A 24,449-nucleotide genomic window follows, 5' to 3' on the forward strand; every position below is an offset into this window, starting at 1 on the left:
AAACTAGAAAAATCAGGTAGGAGATTTGCTTTCATGCTTTATGTATGTCATTTTCCACTAAGTCTGGGAAAAAAGCAATTTTTTTTTCCCAGCAAAACAACGAACCACATAAGTGAATTTGGTCCGTTGGGCACTGTTGGTGTTTGCCATGTAACGGATCTGTCACATCTTGGATTCACAACGCAGACGTGAACTTAGCCTAACTGATCAAAAGTTTCAAAATCCAAAAGAGCCTAATTAAAAATAATGCTGAATTAATGAAGGGGTTTCCCATAGCAACTAAACAAATTCTAGCTTTCATTTTACTTGTGCAATTTAGGAATTGAAAGCAATGATCTATGGATAACGGACAACAAAGAATAATGGCAACTCCTTCACTTTTTGTCTGTATTAGTTTCCATAAGAGGTTCAAAATGAGGGTGGAAGGACTACGTTTTGTAAACATAATGCCATAGATGCGTATTAATACATGCTTATACATGGCTGAGAAAATAATGAAATCAGGGTTCAGGTAAAGGGCCAGTTAAACACCAACCTACCAAGACCTTGTGATCAGAAATCATTGACCGGAAACCAGTGACACCCCTTAAGTATCTGAAAACATTTCAAGTGTCTGTACAAGGTGAAATGATTCTGTAATGTAAAACGTATAAATAACCTTAATATATTCATAATGATAATTATCTATAATAAATCAGATATTTTTAGTTATAGCTATAGAACACTGCATTGGGGGAAAACAAAGCAAATTACAGCTCTATCAGTTAATGTTCATTACCTGCAGATAAGGCAGTGTTGGAGCTTTCAGAGGAAGGTGCATGGTTGTCTCTGCCTTGGTAGTCAAGAAACTGACTCTTACAAGCATTAGAAGTTTTTGTACAGCAAAACCTTTGTGCATCAGATGGCATTTCTGTGTACAGATCTAAATGGCATGGCCGTGCCTGTGACTTAAGTTCACTTTCCGTTGGTTTGTAGAAGCCCTTACATGTAGTAGATTCTGCAGTTTCCTGGCCACTCACTGAATTTTCTTCCAAAATCTCTTGATTTGCAGCCTCAGAGGTACGTTCTTTTGCGTTCTCCGTCTGTCTGCCATCTTCTTCCTTGGAAGAACCATCCGTAGCATTTTTCTCAAACACGTCAGGAGTCAGTGATCCAGCTTTTCGACCATGGGAAGTATGAGTATCTGCTTCATCTGATCCCAGTTCTTCACACTCATCTACTGAAAGGAGGACAGATCTCATAAAAGCTTTGCTGCCTGGACCCCTTTGATTTTCACTGTCAACTTCAGCCATATCATCAAAAGCTAAATTAACGATGCCTTGAAAGGGCTGTGCAGCAGTGTCAGGAGGACCTTGCAGAGCAGCGTTTTCTGCCTCTGATCGCTCGTCTTCAGTCTCATCAGCGGATGAAGAAAGATGTTCAATCTCCTGAGAAAACTGAACACTGCTGCAAACAGTCGTTTGATTTGCATTGTTCCTTGGGCCATCCCTTTGCAGCCAAGGTTCGGTTCTTTTTCTAGGTCCTTCATCGTCACTAGTAGAGTTCACTCGAAATAACTCTGTGCTGTCTTTTTTCATTTTTACATCAATTCTTAAACTTCCATCATAACCCTTTAGTTCTTCAGGAGTACTGGTATCACTACTGCTCCGCCCAAGAAAATCATGACACCGCATCGTGCTACACTTAGAGATTCCTCTTTCGTTTGAGCCATCATCATCTTGGGAACCGCCAGCATCATAATCTTCAGACCTTGGTTTAATGTCATCAGATGATGTACTAGCACTGCCACTCTCAGATTCTGGACTCTCATGTTCATGTAACATGCTTGAATGATTATTCCATTGGCCTATAAAATGCATATTAGAGTTCTCATGGCCATCAGTTACTTCTTCAATGTCCAGATCTCTCGGATATCCAGAAATCTGACCTTGCGATGAACGGTTCACAAAATGTTCAGTGCTATTCACTGTACGTTGACGACTAGCAGAGACACCTTGTAAACTCCTCTGCATATTTGTGCTAGTTGTCTGAGAAGATTCCAGAAAGGCCATACTTTCTCTCTCTTTTTGTTTTGGAATTTTTTCAACTTCTTTTACAGAACACAACTCGCTTTCACTCGAACTGTCGGCACATTTTGAGTTCTCGGAGTCACAGATATTTTTGCAATCTGACTTCTGCTCACTGGAAAAATTCAAACAGAGGACATCACCTGATCCTGTACGGTCAACATTTACTGCCTTGGTTTCATTTATTACTTTTGTCAAATCTTCTTCTGAATTAGACACGTGAAGAAGAACAGATGCTGGAGGATTATTTTCTTGGCAATGGCCGTGCTCTAAATTAGGCTTCTGTATCATAGATTCTTGATTGTCCATTGAAATATCCTGACAACACTCGTGTGCAGATAATAGCACGTCTTTAGGATGGTTTTCTCCTTCTACAAATTGACATTTGGCAGCTGGCTTGCCTTCATTGACTACAGACACGAGGCTCTCAGGAGCATCTGGTTTAGGGGGGTCTCTCTCAATACACAGTGCAGGATGGCTATGGTTATTTCTTACTGCAGCAGTAGAGCTCTTTTGACTTGGCCTGTGGTTTACAATGGAAGTTCGAGGAGTACTCTGTACTTTGGCTCTGGGCTCTTTGTGGTTTTGAACCGGGGGCTTACTGCCTCCATGTTTATTATTTGACACACTTGGTTGTGTTTTGCTTGCAGAAGTACAATTGGGTTTTGTAGTCTTTTTATTCAAAAGTGCATGCCTGTCTCCAGAGGGAGACGGAGTTACCAACTTTGTGTCTTGCTTTGCTTCAGGTTGCTTGGAATAAACCAATTTAGGCATACTAGAGCCATCTGGAAAGATAACAAAAATGCTTACATGAAAATGTGCCATACTAAAAGAAGAATGTATAAGTTTTGAGCTGGTTTCCTTATTCACGATAACATTGTGTTATATTGTGTTTTTACTAAGTGTCTGATTAATTTACAAGACTAAAAAGAAACCAGGCACACTTAATTGTTTCAGATCTTCAAACCTAATTTTATATATGATTAGGACTCTAGTGAACCACAGATAGAACCATCATCTCCAAATGGAGAAAACATGGAACAGTGGTGTATCTTCTCAGCATTAAAGATTCCACCATTGGAAAGAGACTGGGTAAAAATGGTTTCCATGTATGAATTGTAGGGTTAATTGCTTCACACATCAAAACTTAGAACAGGTTTCAAAATTCCCCACAACCACCTTCAGAACAGGACAAGCTTATGATTATTTTGGTCTCCACTATGTGCAATGTTTCATTCTCTATTGAACAAAATGATGACACAATATATTCATAAAGCACACAGTGATGCCCCAACATAGAGATAATGCACATGGCAAGGTCATGGCATAATCAACTCAATGAAGTTACAGCACAGGTATAATGCATTGATGTCACAGTACCAAGATAATCTACTTAGTGAAGTTATAGCACAGGGATTATACAGTAATATCACAGTCCAGAAATAACGCAAACAGTGATATCGCGGTACAGAGATAACATAGAAAGATATGGCACAGCACAAGGGTAATGCACACAGAAATACTTCAACAACATACTGATTGATTAATTGGCTTCCTATTAAAATCTGCCTTAGTGTGCAAGTTTTAGGTAGGAGTTAAATTGTGCGCCCCATTAGAGACAAGAACCGATGAGTGACAAATTCTCTCTTCAAAATATGTTGGCGCTATATAAGCAACATTAAATAATTTATATGTCACAGTACAGGGATAATGCACACATTGAGAACATAGCACAGGAATAAAACACCAAAATGTCACTTTGCACGCAGTGATTATAGCACGAGAAAGAAAAAATATTAATGTCAAAATACAGGGTTATGCATGTCGTCGTCTGAGAAAAAGAATCATGTAAAATAGTGCTACAGCAAAAGAGAGATAATGCACACAGCATGGGCGTCCAAAGTAAACTTGGGGCTCCATAGACAAATTTTCACTTCCTACTTCCATTATCCAGTCACTGAAATCACTTACTGAACTTTACCTTTGAGTGGAGATGGGCCTCCTTCGTTGTTAGGCCCCATAGCAGCTATAATGCCTATTACCCTGGTAGCTACACCCATGGCACAAAGTACAGATAGACAAGAGTGACACAATGGTTGTCTCACATTTACCAAAAAACACCTTGATGGCCCTCAAATACTTTTGCATAATGTTCTGTGGACTGATGAACTAAAAGTGGAAGACTTACACCTGTGACATCTGACATACAGCGAACACATTATTCCACAGTAAGGCTATGCTCACACGGAGTATTTTGGGGGAGGAATATCTGCCTCAAAATTCCGTTTGGAACTTTGAGGCAGATTTTCCTCTCCCTGCACGCCGATTTTCGCGCCGTTTTTCGCCCGCGGCCATTGAGCGCCGCGGGCATAAAACAGCGTGAAATACGCTTTCTCTGCCTCCCATTGAAGTCAATGGGAGGTCAGAGGCGGAAGCGCCCGAAGATAGGGCATGTCGCTTCTTTTTCCCGTGAGGCAGTTTTACTGCTCGCGGGAAAAAGACGCCGACGCCTCCCATTGAAATCAATGGGAGGCGTTCTCGGGCCGTTTTTTGCTGAGTTTTGCGACGCGGTTTCCGCGTCAAAAAACTCGGCAAAATACTCTGTGTGAACATAGCCTTAGAACATCATACCAACAGTAAAACATGGTGGTGGTAGTGTGATGGGATTGGGATGCCTTGTTCCTCTATCAGAAAATCCTGAAGACGACTGTTCAGTCATCAGTCTGTGATCTGAATCTCAGGAATGGCTCAAAAGAAATAAAATTAAGGTTTTCAAGTGACCTAGTCAAAGCCCTTTGACATATTGTGGCAGGTGTCCTAGCTATTTTGCGCTCCATATACCATGTTACTGTTCTGAGGGACCTGTTAATATGTGTCTTGGGTTACACTGATGACTTAACGATTAATAAATACAGGGAAGTTGCAATAGGGAGGCTGCTGTATATGACAAAAAAGTTGTTGGCCTTGCACTGGCTATCTAGTGTTTCCCCAACTCGTATGAAGTGTATTAATAAAGAAAATGCACTCCTTCAGCTAGAGAAGGGCATTTACCTCGAGAGGATCTCCACTTAAAATCTAAAAATGATGGGCTCCATAGCTGGACCAACCAGAGCTGATTACCTTGATTTTAACTCGTAACCGGGTAATGGCAATATCGATGCCTCTAAGGGTATCATAGTTGATCTGCACTGACGCGCTATGTGACTTGAGTTACACATTACGGTGTTCTGCTAAATACCTGGACTGTGACATGTCCCTATTATAAGAGGATTGTTTTTTTTGTACGTTTGGATCTTTTCTGTATGTTTTATTATGTCAGGTGTTTCACATTTGCCATGTACCGGTGTGTTGCATATGTTTCTGTATCTATATCTATTTACAAGTTCTGTACAAAAAGGATCAGCTGGGTCCTGGGGCTCTTCTTTGTTTGTACAGTGCTCAAATTTATATGTTAACAAAAACTATTTGGTTTAAAAAAAAAAAGCATATATGGATTTATGGAAAAAAAGGCACAAGTAAATACACCTCAAATTATACATACAGTGAAAACTTGGTCCCATACATCAAATGGTAACAGTGAAAGGCCAGCTTAAATTTTACGAGCGCAAGTTAGAACAAGGAAGAGGCACTCTGGTTGCTACATGTATACAATTACATTTGAATGTTAAAAATGATATCTAAAATATACCTTGCTTTTTTGACAGAGCAGCTGGGGCACTTTTTGGTCGTTGAGCAGTACAACTGCTAATATTGTTTCCCTTCTTTTTCTGAAGTCCTGAATCATTGCCTCCATCTCCAGACTTTTTTGTTGAAGAGCTACAAAAAATAAGATGAAAAAAAAAAATGCACTATTTGCAATATTTATTCAAAGAAAGTTGTCAGAAATGATAAAAATCTATTCAAGACTAGCAAATTTCCATATTTCATATAAAAGAACAGTACTCATTTTCAAGTTAACCTTCAGCCAAAAAGTGTTTTGACTGGTGACTGGATTGGCCAAGTTCAAAAACCAAGGTTTTAGCATTGGTCCTCAACTTTCAAGGTCAGAGGGCGCTGTAAGGTCCTATCTGTGAAGCTAAATTAGCATTATTAGTAGTTTTGAGCAGGGCTACAGTCCTACGCCATAAATAAAACAGAATTCTTACCCTTATGAGACACCATAGACATTTTACAGATTTTCCCCACATTAGTTTATAATACTAGACTTCATAAAGAAAATTCTTGTCTTGTAAGATCTCAGTTGTGTGTTCACAGAACGCAAACAGAAATTTCAACAGACCTGCTTGATTCTCGACTCTCTCCTTCAACGATCTTGCGTTTGGCTATGGTCCCGTTGGAAATCTTTACAATAGACTTTGATTTTGTGCCTGTTTAGAGACAAGTAATACTGTAGAAATGAGAAAGCTTTACTTGTGGTTTAGTTTCAAATTATATTAAATGCTTGATTAAAAAAAAAATAATAATAATAAAAAAATGTAACGTGTTCAAAATGGAAGTCATTAACTTTGCTGCCCCCTTCTCTAGATTTTACATCACCATACATGAGCTTTTGGCAGCGGCTTATCTTTTTTTATACTGTAGAAATAGAACCACTGGTGAGATGGATTTCAGACACCTTTCTGAACATTGTCCTACAAGAGGCACAGCCAAAACGGCGAAAAAAAAATGTGCTGGTTGAAAAATTGTGATATGTGCAGAAAGCACCAGCGTGTTCCAAAGACATAAATATCTGTGTCACACACTGGCCAGAAGTATTAACGTCAATGCTTAGAATCATTGGGTTAGGACCATTTAGCCACAATCGATGCTCATAAGAACTTAATTGGGTCGTACTGAAGAGCACAATGATTTTAGAAGTGATGCTGTCATAGGAAGCCACGGTTTGAATTTTTTTCCATGTCTTACTCTTCCCTACGGGTTCTAATGTGGTCAACCCCATCTGGGCACACTCCTACATTGAGTTGGTAATAAGGTGGTTGCACATTCCCTAAGACTTCAGTATTCTCATAGTCATAATTTTAAAATGATGTCCGAGCCCTCCTCTCTGCAATGTCTTTTCAATAACCCGGATTTCCCTCCAGGCCACACTCCCGTTACCTTTCAACGGTGGCTGAATCACCACCTTACTACCGTCTTTTATCTTACTCGAAATGGGCAACTAAAGCCTTTTGAGGAGTTGAGAAATTAAACTGAATAGCCCTTTAAGGGAACACTTTAGATATACGCAGATACGTCACTTCATTTTAAAATAGATTTAAATCCCTCCCGAGACGCTCAATTCCACATATGAGAAGATCTGTAAATTAGTCCATAAAAACAAAAAAGGTATTATTTCGAAACATTACTCACAATTTATAAACCTGAGTTTATAAATAGTCTACCAGTTCCCCATCCTACGTAGAGACGTGGAAGAAGGAAATTGGCCTGAACCCGGACAGCATTAGTTGGCAGTGGATTTTTTTAGAATGTCCACACTTTTTTCCGCACTTATAATATTAAAGGAACCTCATACAAATTCTTGACAAGATGGTACTTAATTCCCGTACGACTGGTTAAAATTTTATTTTCTAATTTATGCTTCCACGGCTGCGGTGAGGTGGGATCATTATGTCCCATTTAGTGGTTTTGTCCAGTAGCTCAGACTCACTGGAAACGAATGGAGAGAGGAATCCAGTCTCAACTGGGTCTCTGTCAGCTAATCCCCTTTGTCTTCATTACTTAACGCCCCGATTGCAAATTTCTCTAAAAAACAACATAGACTGCTAATGCATATTCTCTCCTCTGAAATGTGGACTATTGCTATAATATGGAAGTAGCAATCGATCCCCTTTCTAAAAACCCTTTAGAAGATTAAAGATATTCAGGGTTTTGAACGTATTATTGTGACCTTAGAAGGTAAAGTTCCCTGGTATGAGGCGAACTGGCCACAACTGCTGGGCTCCTGAGTGAGGTCCTTTGAGTAAGAGGTTCTGGCGGACATGGAGATCTTCTGGTTTTTGGTTCTCTCTCGCTCTCTTGCCTAGTCACCCACAACCAATTCTTTAAGCATGATAGTTTTTATGATGCTCTTTGACTTTTGCAATTTGATGTGGTTTACCTATCCTCCTCCCCATTTTTATGAAAAAAATAAAAAAGTAAAATATCTTGTTTGCTTTTCCTCTCCACACCCCCTGAATTCGACGTACTGGGGCACTGTGTTGCCCTACATGACTGTAAGCCATACTTATTTATTTATTTTATAGTTCCCTTTTTTTTTGTACATTCTGCACTTTTTCTCCGTTGGAAACTTTACGGAAAATTAATAAAAATACTGTTTTTAAAAACCCTCCATATTTGCTGATGACACAAAGCTGTATTAAGTAATTAAAAGGAGCTGTTCCATATTGACAACCCCTTCTCTTAGGACCCGCTGGCAACGTCCATGGGTGTCAGCTAAAACCTCCAGTGATGAGCTTCTATCCCCAGGGAAGTCATGAGCACCTGCACACGTTAAATGAATGGGCAACTATGTATGTTTGCAGCGGCTCTCCACCGGCTAATACAGCGTAGTCTAAAGAAAGAAAACCCACTGTATGGCATCCACATTTTCAAATAGGGCATATGTACAGGGGTTGTCCTAATGGGACAACGCTTTTAATAGACAAGATACTTATATTATATGGAATTATGCGAGGTGGACAAGTGGAAAATTAAGTTTAATATAGATTAATATTATAATAATATATTTTGTGTTATTAACCAACTTTCAAATTCACCTTTATTAAAAATGTTTTTTACGTTTTAAGATACAGCTTCTATGTATCCTGTATGCATAGAAGCTGTATCGTTCTGTCTCAGCTGATTCCGTCAGATTAGCTGAACTGACGGCTCGGCTGAAAGCGGGTCCTGCGTGTCTCTGACACACAGGATCCACCTCTAATAACTATCACATTATAACTTAGGACCTGCTTTCAGCCGAGCTGTTAGTTCAGCTGAAGTGAGGGAATGGTGGAGACAGAACGATACAGCTTCTATGTATACAGGATACAAAGAAGCTGTATCTTAAAAAGTAAAAAATCATTTTAATAAAAGTGAATTTGAAAGTTGGTTAAAAGCACAAAATTCATTTAATAAAAATAAAAAATAAATAAAAAAATACACACACACACACACACACACACACATATATAATCATAATTGCTTAAAAAGGAGTACGCAGCCTTTAAAAGGTCATGTACACTTTTGAAATTTTTGTTTTAAATATATAAAATTGTGCATCTGTGTGATTGGTGGAACTTCCTAAATACAATTTATAAAAAACTATTTGTACTTTTTTAGATACAGCTGCTTTATATATCCTGTATGCAGAGCAGCTGTACCTTGCACTGAATCCTGTATCTATCAGGTCCGCGGGACTGACGGGTTCAGTGTCAGCGGGTCCTGCATGTCAGGATCCATCTGTTATCAATCACATCTAAGTTATGAACTTAGATGTGACCGTTAACAGTTCGATCCTGCGTGTCAGAGACCCCCAGGACCCGCTAACACTAAACCTGTCAGTCCCGTGGACCTGATAGATACAGGATCCAGCACAAGATACAGCTGCTCTGCATACAGGATACAAAACAGCTGTATCTCAAAAAGTTAAAATAATTTTTACTAAAATATTTTTAGGAAGTTGCACCAAACACACTGATGCAATATTTTATAAAAAAAACAAACAATAAAACGTACATAGAAAAATACGTATGGGCATAAATGGATTGTAAACTGAACTGTAGCAACCAGTGCCAGTGGGATACATCAAAAGGGGCCAACATGTACAGGTTACAAACATATACTATGTGTACGAAAGGCAAAGACGACCAGGGTGAACAGAAGCAGAAAATCAAAAGATTGTCCTCACAAGACAACCCCTTTATCCTGGCATTTAGGTGATCTCTGTGGGCTAGGCTCCTGAAACACTGGGTGATCAGCAGATATCGCCAGGAAAAGCTGTGGCTGGTCACATATTTCGCTCTGCAACAGCTGAAATGTAGTATTACATAGTGCCCTTTTAAACGCATACATGGCAAGTCAGAGTGTGCCAGAGTAGAAACTTCTACATGATTTACTATAATGCACTCTACTGCCATATACAGTTACACGTACAAGAGGATAATTCTGAACTGCATCATAGAGGCGGATTATCTTTACTTCCCTCGAATTAACTACATAATAGGGTAACTAGATGGCCTACGGTTTTACTGTGTACACAAAGCTCAGCTGCAAAACAAGAGTTTATACACGCACAAAGAATGGGACCATGGAGTCCGGAAGAGCTCATCATGTAAAAATCATCAGTCCTCTCTTGCAACACTGTTCCCAAAGCTCCCGGCACATATACCGAACATAGCCACAGTCCCCCATACACCCAGGGAAGGCCAAAAGATTTTTCCTTTGGCCTCCCTTGCGATGCCATGTGTCAGAATACTTTTTTTTCTGAATAGAAAGACGCAGCAGACTGCTAGGAGCCTTATAGGTCAGGGAATACGCTCAATGTATATCTCCGACATGATGTGAACAGAGACTTACTAGTGTTTTCTGAATGGTCTCTGAAAACATAGTCATGGATTAGGTTTCACTAGCCAGGAGTCATCCGGTAAGGCATTACGGCATTGGACTCTAAAGCAGTTAACAGATCTTCTCCACAGTAAAGCCGGCTATACTTATTACATAAAGATGTGCCCGATCAGCAAACAATCTATATGGGGGCCGAGCCAAGTTTATGGTGGAGTCCGATGAACACGATTTCATCAGACAGCTATAGTGCATGTGTATTGTTATCTTTATGAATCACACTGCCACTCCAAGTGATGAATGTGGGTTTCATGGATGCCAGAAAAACTCTTCTTGTTTTAATGCAAAGTGCCACAGTTTACTGGCCTAGAAATAAATGTCTGGGGCTGTTTTTCATGGTTTGGGTCCTAGAGAATCAGGAGTATCTTCCAATACTGTGCCAATAGAATGAGAAAAGTATTTTCCTGCTCCAGTATGACATTGTCATCATGCACAAAATGAGGTCCATAATAAATTAGAAACAAGAAAATAAACGATTTGAAGAAGAAGACATACAAAAAAAAATAAAAAAATCATAAGAAGTTTTCCTGATCCGCCTGGCGCCTGAATCGGACATTGCAGCTTCTATCCATTTTCTACATCTCTTTTCCCCGCTATGAGCTCCATTCCAACGGGGAAGCAGTGGGAGGAAGCTTACAGAAGATACAGCTTATATATCAACAAATAGCATGGCACTTATAGATCACTATATATGCTCTTCAACAAAACCAAATATACTCAAGACAATAGTGCTGCCCAATGTTTTTCTTTTTTCTAAGCTCATTGTTTTTGAACAGGACAGAGACTACAGACCTAACTGGAGAAGCTTATGGTAGCCATATACATTACACTAGCGTCAGCTGAACCTGGCAATTTCAGCAAGACCAGCTGATATCTAATGTATTAGATGTTCAAACAACGTTCATTCGGCAGATGTTGGGGAAAATTTGAATGAATTTCAACATGCCCGATCTGTTGTTCTCAAGGAAGAGAAGCGACTGCCAAAAGGTTTCTGTCAGTGGCCTATACCCCTTTCACCATTTAGAACACATGCACATTGCGCCGAAACGAGCGTGCATGTTTATGTATGGGGAGGTTGGGAGAAATAGCTTTTTACATAAGCCTGTCCATATAGACTAGATACATACACAAAGTAGATTGCAACAAACGATTCTTATCTAACTTATTGTGGGCAACATTGTTTTCAAAAACATTCCCCAGTGAAGTGTGGATAACCATGCCAACAAGAATACAAGCAGTTTGACCACTGAAAGCCATCCAAGACTATTTAAAGGGAACGTGTCTCTAGGTTTGGAGTCACTAAACCACCGGAATGTTGTTATGAAGCTGGGGTTAAGTGTTCCAAATCTGCCCAGGTTGAAATGGTCAGTTTAGGCACGAGTTAATAAAATAACTTACAAGTTACGGAGAAGAGTGCGGGTGAGGAGCGTGGCCACATTGGGCGCTTGCGCACATAAATCCGAGGACAGCATGTCCTGCTTCAGTGCGCATACACAGTGTACAATCCTCAGGTTCGTGTGCGCTATCCGCACGCGGCCGACGCCTCTCCCGAACTGATATCCGTAAACATTTAAGTTATTTTACTAACTATTGCCTAAATGGCCGGTATCGCCCTGGGCAGGTTTGGCACACTAAAACCCAGCTGCATAACACATGGGTGGATTAGTGGCTCCAGACCTAGTGACAGGTTCAGTTTAAGTTTTTTCCTTTTTTTGAAATCACAATATACAAACTATATATGGACTTTCTACCAACTTATATACGACTTATCCCATAGCAGTTGTAAATCAAACATCCTACTTTTAGCTACACGGCTTTTCTTAGCCATTATTTTGTCATGTCACATCAAGTCTTATCTGCACAAGTAAAACAATAAAAAAAATAAAAAATCTGGTTTATCTTTAGACAGATCATAAACTTAGACACACACGCATAAGGCTTTGTTCACATCTGCGCTAGGGCTCCGTTTCAACGTTTCGTCGGAACGGAGCCCTGACAGACACAAACTGAAACCATAGGTTTCAGTTTCCATCACCATTGCACCATCACCACAGTCGACTACGGTATCGATTCCGTCAAAACGGATCAGTCACCCTTGAAATCAATGGTGATGGAAACGGAAAGCTCAGACGGAACGGAGCCCTAGCGCAGATGTGAATGAAGAATAAAAAAAAAAGAGTGAGAAAAGCTGCTCTTCCATGAATCACCTCTGTCATACTCAGATCACCCCTTTGCAATGCCCGGATTTATAGCATGAAAATGCAGTGACCTGAACATAATTGGAATGTGAAATCAGCCATAACAAGCCTACAGAGTCAAAGCAATGCGTAAAATAAACAAATACTCACCTACTCCTTGATCTTTTGAACAATCTAGACTGTTTTTCAAGGTTTTATTGACTGGTGGAGAATGTGTTGCAGAATTCAGTTGCTCCTCAGCTACATGCTCATGGCTGTGTTCTCCTGAAGATGAGCTTGAGTTGGGAAGTTCTCCATTGCAGTTTGTAGACTTAACATTTGGCAAAGAACCTTTCACTGGAGAAGCTGGATCTTTGTCAGATTTCTTTAGCGATTTGACTTTAGTTGGTGGGTTAAAACTTCCATTTGTCACTTTGGGCCTAGTTCCCGTCCTTACAGAAGAAGCCAGTTTCGGTATGCTGGCAGCGTCAGCTTTGGAAGCACAAGTTTCAGTCTTTGATTGGCCATTATTTTCGGGTTTTGTTTTTAAACTGATTTTTGGTCTGACCATGGCTGTTTTTTCTGTTGGTTTTGCATCTTTAGCTCCTTTTGTCACCACTTTCATTACATCCTTTCCTTTTACATCATCCTCTTTCCCTTTTCCAGAAGAATTCCTAGCTATGTGGTTTGTATGCCCAGAGGCACCTAAAGAATCAGATTTCATTTTCCTGCGACTTGACAAAACACTGTCTGAAAGTCTCTTATGTTCAGTTGTCTGAGATTTGCCAAACTTCACACTTTTAGATTGGTTTTGCTGTAATGAAGAAGTAAATAAATAACAAACATGTATATTAATTTTCAACAATGATTTTTAACAAGAGATCTACGGTGCATTTTAAAACTGATCATAAACAGCAAAAGGTCCCATTGACACATATGGTCAAGTAAGACAAAAGATTCCAGCTGTGCCAGCGCAGACAGCTCTCCATTTACAACGAAATAGTATGTGACAACGGTGGTGCCAGCTTAGATAGCTCCTCATTCCCTAGGAGATTCTCTGCCCAATTGCCGCATCAGCATAAAATATTGCAAAGTGTACGACCAGCTTTAAAAGGGTAACTAAACGTTCAAACTTCTGACAGGTCAAAGTGACATGTCAGAAGATTTGATCGCTGGGGGTCTGAGCACTGAGACCCCCACCGATCGCTAAAACGAAGCGGCAGAAGCGCTCGTGTGAGCTTTTCTCAGAAATCCGATGTAGCGGTGTACGGGCCCATAGACTTTCTATTTAGTCCGTACACCAACTGCTCAGCTTTCCGAGAAAATCAGAACAAAAAGCAAGCGGTTGAGCGCTCACACAAGTGCTTCTGCTGCTTCGTTTTAGCAATCGGTGGGGGTCTCAGCGCTCAGAACCCCAGCGATCAAAACGTCTGACATGTCAGAAGTTTGAACGTTTAGTTACCCTTTAACAATTATTACCATGGGATATTGTTTAGATATGCAATCACTTTCTGATATGTGGGGGTTCAACTGCCAGGACCCTCAACAATCCTTAAAAAAGTGATGGCATATTGCTTGGATATGCTATCCTTTCTGTGATGGTAATAACCCTTTGAGGTGGGTTTCAGACATCAGTAATGAGGCTTACATTTTTCAGCTGTATTACGACCATAATAACAGAACATCCCACGGGTCTACTGACCCAAACTTAGATCACCATAGGGTTCCATGGCGATCTAAACTCTGTTTAGTAGAACCACAGGTGTGGAAACGCTTCCACGTTACAGCAGTCTGAATCACACTTGATGCTGCGTTGATCTAAATGCGAAGCCTTTAAAATAACTTGAATTTTAACCCCAGCACCTGCTTTTATTATAAGATAATTATTCAATATTTATATAGTTTATTATTAATTTTAGGAATAATCCACACATTTAAAAAAATTGTGACTTTCATGAAAGGATTAGCCCCTGTTCATACAGAGTTTTTTGAAGGCAGAAAATTCTGCCTTAAAATTCCCTCTGGAACAGATTTTGATCTGCCTACACGGCGTTTGCCGCGTTTTTCGCCCGTGGCCATTGAGCACCGCAGGCAAAAACACAGCGAAAAATGCTTTCTCTGCCTCCGATTGATGTCAATGGGAGATCAGAGATGTAAACACCCGAAGACCGGGCATGTCGCTTCTTTTTCCCGCGAGACGGTTTTTCCACTCGCTGGAAAAAAACGCCTCCACCTCCCATTGAAATTAATGGGAGCCATTTTCGGGCTGTTTTTTGCTGCGTTTTCCCGATGCGGTTTTTGCGTCAAAACACTGTGTGAACAGGGCCTTTAAGTTCCAACAAGCAGATTTAAAAAATAAAATAAAAAAGGCCCTGTTGAGATAGGGTGGATTGGTTACAGATTTTGTGGTGCAGAATCTGCAATAGATTACAGTACAAGACTTACAAAACACCATTCACACGTGGTGGAATAAAATCTGACCAGATTTTAGGACATGCTGTGGATTTTCAGATGCCTATTATGTTGCAGATTTAAGTGCTCGTTCACATCAGAGTTGGTTTACGTTGATGGGTTCCGCTAGGCCTTTCTGTCAGAGGAACCCATCGATGGAAAGGCAAATGGAAACTATAGCTTCCGTTTGCACTACCATTGATTTCAATGGTAATGTTTCCGTTGCGAATGATTTCCGTTTCGTAAGGTTTCAGTTTTCTTGGAGAAAACAATAGCGCAGTTGACTACGCTATTGTTTCCGTAAAAAAACCCAGAAACCTTACGGAACGGAAACCATTTGCAACGGAAGCATTACCATTGAAATCAATGCCAATGCAAACTAAAGCTATGGTTTTTGCTTGCCTTTCCGTTGATATGGTTTCTCCGATGGAAAGGTCTAGCGGAAGTGAACATACCGTTACACTGCAAAGGGTGAAACCTGAGGCAAAATCTGCACGTAACTAAGATTTTTAAGTGAATTTACATCAGATTTGCACCAAAATCTGCACCTGAAAATCTTGGTTGGATGGTTAATGTATAATGTTTCGTATTGCAATTTTTGTGCTTCAAAAAAAACAAAAAAAAGCACACACATGACCCAGATGCTGTGCCAGAACGAACTAACCTCTAAGGCCCTGTTCACACAGAGTTTTTTGACACGGAAACCACGTCGGAAAACGTACCAAAAAAAATCCGGCCAAAAACACCTCCCATTGATTTTTCCCGCGAGCTGTAAAACTGGCTCGCGGGAAAAAGAGGCGACATGCCCCATCTTTGGGCGTTTATGTCTCTGACCTCCCATTGACATAAATCGGAGGCAGAGAAAGTGTTTTTCACTGTGTTTTTGCCCACGGCGATCAATGGCCGCAAGCAAAAAAATGCAGCAAAAAATGCAGCAAACGCGCCGTAATTTTCTGCCTACAAAATACTTTGTGTGATCATACCCTCATTTATTTGATAGTCACCCTCTATTGGCTTTTAATCTACAGTTCTACAAACAAAGACGTAAATCCACATAAAGGCTACAACATTTGCTGCTCTATATATAGACATTGCTTATCCTAGCAGTGAGATGACTCCCAGACAGTAGAAGCAACAATTATAATGGCTCAGTCACTGACTGTTAAGTCATTTTGTTTTAGTTAGAAGTGGGCACCAATAGAAGTAGAGACACTACAACTAGACTACTGATGCTCATTTTGCAGTTTTCTTATAGTACTTTGACATATTAAAAACATTATGAATGGGGTTTTCCGAGCTCTGTGCAGCATCTTTGTTATGACACTGCCAGAATTTGCTGTGGGTGGAATGTATAGGACTGGAGTTCCCATGATTCCTCTCCCCCTCACAGACATTACCTCTATTTACAGCTGCATGTTCCGCTATTACAGCCTGTATGTTCCTCTATTACAATTTGTAAGGTAGTGCTGTAATTACTACCTCTCTGCTATTCTGTTGCTCACTGACACTGCATTATCTGCTGCCCAGCATGTGAAACACTATCCCTACAGAGGCAGGGAAGGAGAGGAGAGCCAGCGAGTTGTGGAGATAAGAGGCATGTGCTGTGTCAGGTCCAGTACTACAGGGAGGGGGAGGGGGGGGGGGGGGAGATAAGCACGTGTTTAGAGTGTATGGTACTTCACACAAGCTGAAGAAAAACACCAGGAGAACGGTCACGTGACTGCATGCGAGACTGGCTTATAGAGACATTTCAGCTACAGACAGCACATTACTAAGTGACTAATCTTACTACAGTTAAACCATATGCACAATTTTTTAAGATCGGAAAACCCCTTTAAGCCTGCATGATAACAATAGACAGTTCTTTGCCATCACGACAACTGATGGGAAGCTAATAGAATGGGACTTTGCTCATCAGACAGATCACTACAGCTCAATACATGCTCACTTTGTATGGCAAACACGTGCAAAACTACTGCAAATCAACACAACTGAAGTCAATTCTGTAAAACTGTACACCTCCAAATTGACTGTGAACCAGCATTTTGTACTTTTTCCCCCCACATTTTAAGACAAAAGCTGGATTTTGTTTACCTAGATCAGTTTGCTTGCAGCATTCAGTTGTGGCGAAGAGCCATTAATTTGTGCACACTGCATCGTTCAACTTATCTTTGCCTAAATGTCTATGGAATATAAGCGAACAGATTTTTGTTCTACCTGAGAACTCGTAAACGTGGGTTTCTTTGCAAGTCTTCTATCATCCCCTTTGTCAAAGGCAACTAGAATGCAAAGAAAAAGACACGGTTAATAAACGATGACCCATATAAGCAGACACCATAACGTCATCAGGCTTAGCCACGTCTATGTATATACAGACAATTATTTTACAAAGGGATGCATTTGAACAAATATCCAGTAAAAACATATTTACTGGAGCGGAGCCAGCAGCTTCTGGGAAATCATGCACCATTTTTTTCCCCTGATACACAATACCATGCTACAAGCGATTCACCTCCGTGATGAAGTGTCTGACACAGCAGTAGTCTATACCGCAGTAAAGGCACATGAGTGGCTTCTACTATACTGGATTAGCTGCTAAGATTTCTTCTGGGAAATCCATGCAGAACGGAAGTGATAACATGGGAGTGCTGCCCGATGAAGCAATTATAAACCGATTCCATAAGCCATGCACAAAAATATTATATGTTGCTTGCATTACACATGACATTTACATACATATTTTATTTGGTTCTGTGTAGTTATTAGAATCTACATTTCATCATTCGGTTATAATATATCATATTATGTATTTATATTATGTGATACTAGAGATTTAAATAGAAAGCAAAAAAAGCCACAATGTTATTATTATACATACTCCTCTCATCACCAAATTGCATGTTGAAAAATATCATCAATGTTTTTGAACACTTGACCCATCCCAATACACACGTATTGCTGATGCTTCATATTCAAGATGCTGCTGATGTGAAAGCCATTTTATTTATTCAGAGTGACACTTTTCCTCCACATGTCTACCCGAAAAAAAAAACAAAAAAACATCTACACTCATTGACAAAGGGACGAGCCGATGCAGTTTATACGGATCATTATGACCACAAGATAGATAATTGCACAGCACATTTCTTTGTGCTGGATAAAACGATACAATATTTATGGAATTTTATGCAAATATTACGCTGTCAAAAAATAAATTAAAATCCACAACATAATACTGCAATTTTTATAAAGGCTGTGAGTTAATAGCACAAATACATAGGACTACAAACACACTTACCTGCTTGTATTTTGTCCTGATCACTTGGCCGCATCAATTTCCAGCCTTCTGTGTGCCGTACAGCGTAGAAAGACTGGACCAGGAAGCTCCACAGCTTATCACGCAGAGCCTGGATCTTGCACGTAAAAACCTATGTTCAAGTAACAAATCAGCAGCTGTTCAGGAGGCAATTTCCATGGCAACCAGTCATTATATTCCTCGCTCTCTCTCTCTCTCTCGCTGAATCTACTTACTCCCTAAGCAAAGTCAGTGATGTCATCACTTAGACTGTACTGCCTACTGCTTTAGGGATGGCTCTCCTTCCTGCAGCATTAGATTATGAACCAGTGTGAATCTGAAACTGCGGGTGACAGATGGAGGAACCGCCATCTTAAACAAACACACAGATTTCTTCATTGGTATCTTTCTGCCAGCTGACTGCAAAGTCAAATACTCCTGGGAACAATTGAAACGTTGGTTTCTGGTGTCATACAGCAGATCTACCTGCTACGCCGTCTCTATACATTTGTACTATAATGTAACCCATTCGATACAACTTGTTTTGTATTTAAAAACAAAAATTGGTTTGCAAAAAATATCTATAAAAAAAATAATCTTAATGCGCATGAAAGAAAAACAACAAGGACATAATGTAAATGTGGGTAATAGGGTATTATACAGGCGTAATGAGCTCACAATGCAGTCCCAATGTCTTGTTCTAATTGAATTTGATAAATCCCTTAATCGCTTTACTACGTGAGCCTCTGGTCTGCAATGCCATTTATTTCAATGGCTCCCAGCATGGAAGAGGTTAATTCACAGGAGTGTTTGCCCAGTCTCTGCAGAGCTAGCATCTCTCTGGTCTTGCAGGCCCTTTAAAGGGAAAGCTCTCAATTTATTGTTGTACCAACTAAAATAATTAGGATAGATATTGTTTCTCTCCGGAATAAGATTATGTTGTGAATTACTACTCGGCTTAATGCTTATATGTCTGTACCACTACTGAGGTTTTACACGTATTACGTTTTATAAAGAACAGTTGGAATGTAACATTATATGTGGCTTTCATTTTCTGAAACCTTCATTCCTTACAGTATGCACATAAAGATTTGACAAAAATATAGAGTGGTAACAATTGTTAGGGATCTACTAAGCATCCCGGTGGCTCAGTGGTTAGGAGTGCGGCCAATCCAACCAAGGACATAATCTGCATGGAGTTTGTATGTTCTTCCCGTGTTTGCGTGGGTTTCCTCCCACACTCCAAAAATTTACCGAGAAGGTATTTCGATTGTAAGCCCCATTGCGGACAACTTGTGTACAGCACTACAAAATATGTTGGTGCTATGTACCTAACATAAATAAATAATACTAATACATTGCGATTTATTCCTACGATTACAGCAAAGTGCAACAGTTTTACGGTAAATGCGGCAATAAACTGATTTGTCTGCAACAGGTGAAGAAGCAGCTCTAATGGGTCTGGTCTATAACCCCTTTCTCTGTGTTTGCATCTGGTCACACTAACTGCTGTCTTATTTTCCTGCATTGCAGTCTATTTTCTACAATGAAGAGTAATGCAGTCACTCTATACAAAAACGAAGGGCAAAGCCTGGCAGCTGTGCAACAAAAAGGGCGCAGATTAGGACACCCTATTCATTATAAAGTAAAACACAGACCGTGATTCCTCCAGTACTACATGTAGTAGTGTAGAGGCTCTATACACTTCACATACGGCTGTGCGGTAGTGAGGTGAGGAGGGGGCTTCCACCTTCCACGCTACACTCACGTGATTGGTTGTAACTGAACCATAAAAAAATAAAAAAAAATAAAAATAAATCGCAGATGCCCTACACATTCTTAGGAAGAAAATAGCTACAAACCATTACTACACTATGAGTGGGCACAGCTGCATTATCCGTCTATCGACAATATATTCTCACTACTATGATGCTGCTAAATAAAAAGGCACATTCCTCCTACTAATCCCCTAATGTACACATTGGCAGTTGTATTAACCATTAAGTGACAGGCAAAAAGCTGAATGTATTTTCGCAGAAATTTCTTCCCTGTTGACTATTTAACTAACAACTTTATCTAAGAATGTTCGAGCTTTGCCAAGAAGAATATAAGGAACTATAATAGGACTTACCTGTGGGATAATGTTTGCACTGAGCAAAGCCATCTAACAAGTCCGGTTGCTGTCCAAGTGTATTACTGACAGCACATGGACTTCACACTGACCAATTAAGCCAACTGGCTCAGTCATATGCCAAATTTCTGCACAGACCATGTGTCTGTGCACAGAAATTCTCGGAGTGCACTAGTGTGGACTAATTCTCGCGTTAGAAACGCAAACTTAAAGTCAATGGATCAGTGAGAAAATTGGACAACACACTGGTGTTCAGCATTTATTTTTTACTGATGGGTTGCAAGGAGATGGTGAAAAAAAAAAAACAGTCCAATTTTTTTTGGGAAAAAACGGGAATGAACTTAGACACAATATGTATTCACCTCTGATGTAAAATAGTCAGTGTTTCCCTGATGAAACACGGGCAGGTTTTAGAACGCTCGCCTGAATTGAGCCTTATGGAATCTTTCAGGCCACTATGGTTATATACACATATATATATATATATATATATATACACACACACACATACATACACACACATACACACACACACACACACACCCACACACACCGTTCAAAAGTTTGGGGTCACCCAGACAATTTTGTGTTTTCCATGAAACCTCACACTTATATTTATCAAATGAGTTGCAAAATGACTAGAAAATATAGTCAAGACATTGACAAGGTTAGAAATAATGATTTTCTCCTTCCAACTTTGCTTTCATCAAAGAATGCTCCATTTGCAGAAATTACAGCATTGCAGACCTTTGGCATTCTAGCTGTTAATTTGCTGAGGTAATCGGGAGAAATTTCACCCCATGCTTCCAGAAGCCCCTCCCACAAGTTGGATTGGCTTGATGGGCACTTCTTGCTTATCATACGGTCAAGCTGCTCCCACAACAGCTCTATGGGGTTGAGATCTGGTGACTGCGCTGGCCACTCCATTACAGATAGAATACCAGCTGCCTGCTTCTTCCCTAAATAGTTCTTGCATAATTTGGAGGTCTGCTTTGGGTCATTGTCCTGTTGTAGGATGAAATTGGCTCCAATCAAGCGCTGTCCACAGGGTATGGTATGGCGTTGCAAAATGGAGTGATAGCCTTCCTTATTCAAAATCCCTTTTACCTTGTACAAATCTCCCACTTTACCAGCACCAAAGCAACCCCAGACCGTCACATTACCTCCACCATGCTTGACACATGGCGTCAGGCACTCTTCCAGCATCTTTTCAGTTGTTCTGCGTCTCACAAATGTTCTTCTGTGTGATCCAAACACCTCAAACTTCGATTCGTCTGTCCATAACACTTTTTTCCAATCTTCCTCTGTCCAATGTCTGTGTGCTTTTGCCCATATTAATCTTTTCCTTTTATTAGCCAGTCTCAGATATGGCTTTTTCTTTGCCACTCTGCCCTGAAGGCCAGCATCCCGGAGTCGCCTCTTCACTGTAGACGTTGACACTGGCGTTTTGCGGGTACTATTTAATGAAGCTGCCAGTTGAGGACCTGTGAGGCGTCTATTTCTCAAACTAGAGACTCTAATGTACTTGTCTTGTTGCTCAGTTGTGCAACGGGGCCTCCCACTTCTCTTTCTACTCTGGTTAGAGCCTGTGTGTGCTGTCCTCTGAAGGGAGTAGTACACACCGTTGTAGGAAATCTTCAGTTTCTTGGCAATTTCTCGCATGGAATAGCCTTCATTTCTAAGAACAAGAATAGACTGACGAGTTTCACATGAAAGCTCTCTTTTTCTAGCTATTTGGAGAGTTTAATCGAACCCACAAATGTAATGCTCCAGATTCTCAACAAGCTCAAAGGAAGATCAGTTTTATAGCTCCTCTAAACAGCAAAACTGTTTACAGCGGTGCTAACATAATTGCACAAGGGTTTTCAAATCATCCATTAGCCTTCTAACACAGTTAGCAAACACAATGTACCATTAGAACACTGGAGTGATGGTTGCTGGAAATGGGCCTCTATACACCAATGTAGATATTGCATTAAAAACCAGACGTTTGCCGCTAGAATAGTCATTTAGCACATTAACAATGTATAGAGTGTATTTCTGATTAATTTAATGTTATCTTCATTGAAAAAAACTGTGCTTTTCTTTCAAAAATAAGGAAATTTCTAAGTGACCCTAAACTTTTGAACGGTATATATAATGGAGTCCTATTTATAGCCTTATGGTAGGCAGGTCGTCGTTTTACATAGCAAAAAGGTGTGTGGAACTTGGACTGAATTTGTTATAAAAAGCTGGCACGTTATAGGGGAGCTGCCCAATATCCAGTCCTATTTGCATGTTATCTTCCTCCCATGACTGATTTCTTCTCGGGTGCCTGGTTTCCAGTATAGAATACTGCTTGATCGACTTGACACTGACAGGGTCTGCTTACCTGGCAGTACAATAAGAGTTTTCTACTGGAATTCCTATCAAAGACAACGAGCATATTGGGACTGTCTCAATGATCAGAAACACCAATACGAACATAAGGGTGCAGTCACACGCAGCAGATTTTGTGGCAGAAATTTCCACGACTGAAAATCAGTTCCAGTCATCTGAACGGAACTTGCAGAAATAACCCCAGATGTATGAAACAAATTTTTAGCTGCAGAAATTTCTGCAACAAAATCAGCCGTGTGTGAACAGACTCTTAGCGTACATGCACATGTTGCTCAGTTTGATATAGAAAATCTGCATCAAAACTAAAGATAAATGCAGTTAAAGAGGCTCTGTCACCAGATTATCAAATCCCTATCTCCTATTGCATGTGATCGGCGCTGCAATGTAGAGAACAGTAACGTGTTTTTTTTTTAAAAACTATCATTTTTGGCCAAGTTATGAGCAATTTTATATTTATGCAAATGAGCCTTTCTAATTGACAACTGGGCGTGTTTTCTCTTATTTCCAACTGGGCGTGTATTGTGTCTGTAACATCTGGGCGTGTTTACTTGTTTTACTAGCTGGGGGTTGTGAATAGAAGTGTTTGTCAGCATCATACACTTCTATTCACAACGCCCAGCTAGTAAAACAAGTAAACACGCCCAGATGTTACAGACACAATACACGCCCAGTTGGAAATAAGAGAAAACACGCCCAGTTGTCCATTAGAAAGGCTCATTTGCATAAATATAAAATTGCTCATAACTTTGCCAAAAATAATAGTTTTTAAAAAAAATAGAATAAAAAAATGTTACTGTTATCTACATTGCAGCGTCGATCACATGCAATAGGAGATAGGGATTTGATAATCTGGTGACAGAGCCTCTTTAATTCCAGAGGTAAAATCTGAACTCAAAATAGCTTTTTATATGCGTTTTAGGTGCAGTTTTTACATTTTGATGCGGAAACCGATGCAGATTTTATGATGCATATTTTGGTACTTTTTTTTTTTTTTATGAGCTTGTCAGATGCAATTCGGTCATGGAAACGCGAAATAAATTGCCAGTTGCAGATTTGAATTTCCACAAAATCAGCAACGATCAATAATATGTGCGGAAAAATATTACATGGAATCTCATTTACTTTGCTGGTGCTGTATTACGATGCATATATGCCGCAGGAAAAACGCACGTAATACGCATCGTGTGCATGTGGCCTAAGAGTCTTTGTGAGCAGAGTAGACCAAAGCTGCTTATGTGTTGCTGAGGATCTTTTTGACCTTGGCAGCATCTGGTATGAACTAAAATTAAGTAGTTTGGCCCATGGCTTCTATAAGGCACACGTTCAGCGTTTACCTATTCATGTGCCACTTT

General features: G+C 40.0%; 1 protein-coding gene across 3 annotated transcripts in view; it reads right to left on the reverse strand.

Moving 5' to 3' along the window:
- BTBD8 (BTB domain containing 8) overlaps positions 1-24,449 on the reverse strand; it is a 63,235-nt gene that overhangs the window by 2,356 nt on the left and 36,430 nt on the right. For all 3 annotated transcript variants that reach the window (XM_075833222.1, XM_075833220.1, XM_075833219.1), the window contains exons 12-17: positions 18,591-18,720; positions 17,510-17,571; positions 13,013-13,655; positions 6,346-6,433; positions 5,755-5,882; positions 779-2,851 (exon numbers count right to left, since the gene is read on the reverse strand). In XM_075833222.1, the coding sequence (XP_075689337.1) occupies positions 779-2,851; positions 5,755-5,882; positions 6,346-6,433; positions 13,013-13,655; positions 17,510-17,571; positions 18,591-18,720 (3,124 nt within the window). The remainder of the gene's footprint in view (positions 1-778; positions 2,852-5,754; positions 5,883-6,345; positions 6,434-13,012; positions 13,656-17,509; positions 17,572-18,590; positions 18,721-24,449) is intronic.

The sequence above is a fragment of the Rhinoderma darwinii genome, chromosome 7, assembly GCF_050947455.1.
Source record: "Rhinoderma darwinii isolate aRhiDar2 chromosome 7, aRhiDar2.hap1, whole genome shotgun sequence".
Classification (NCBI taxonomy): Eukaryota; Metazoa; Chordata; class Amphibia; order Anura; family Rhinodermatidae; genus Rhinoderma; species Rhinoderma darwinii.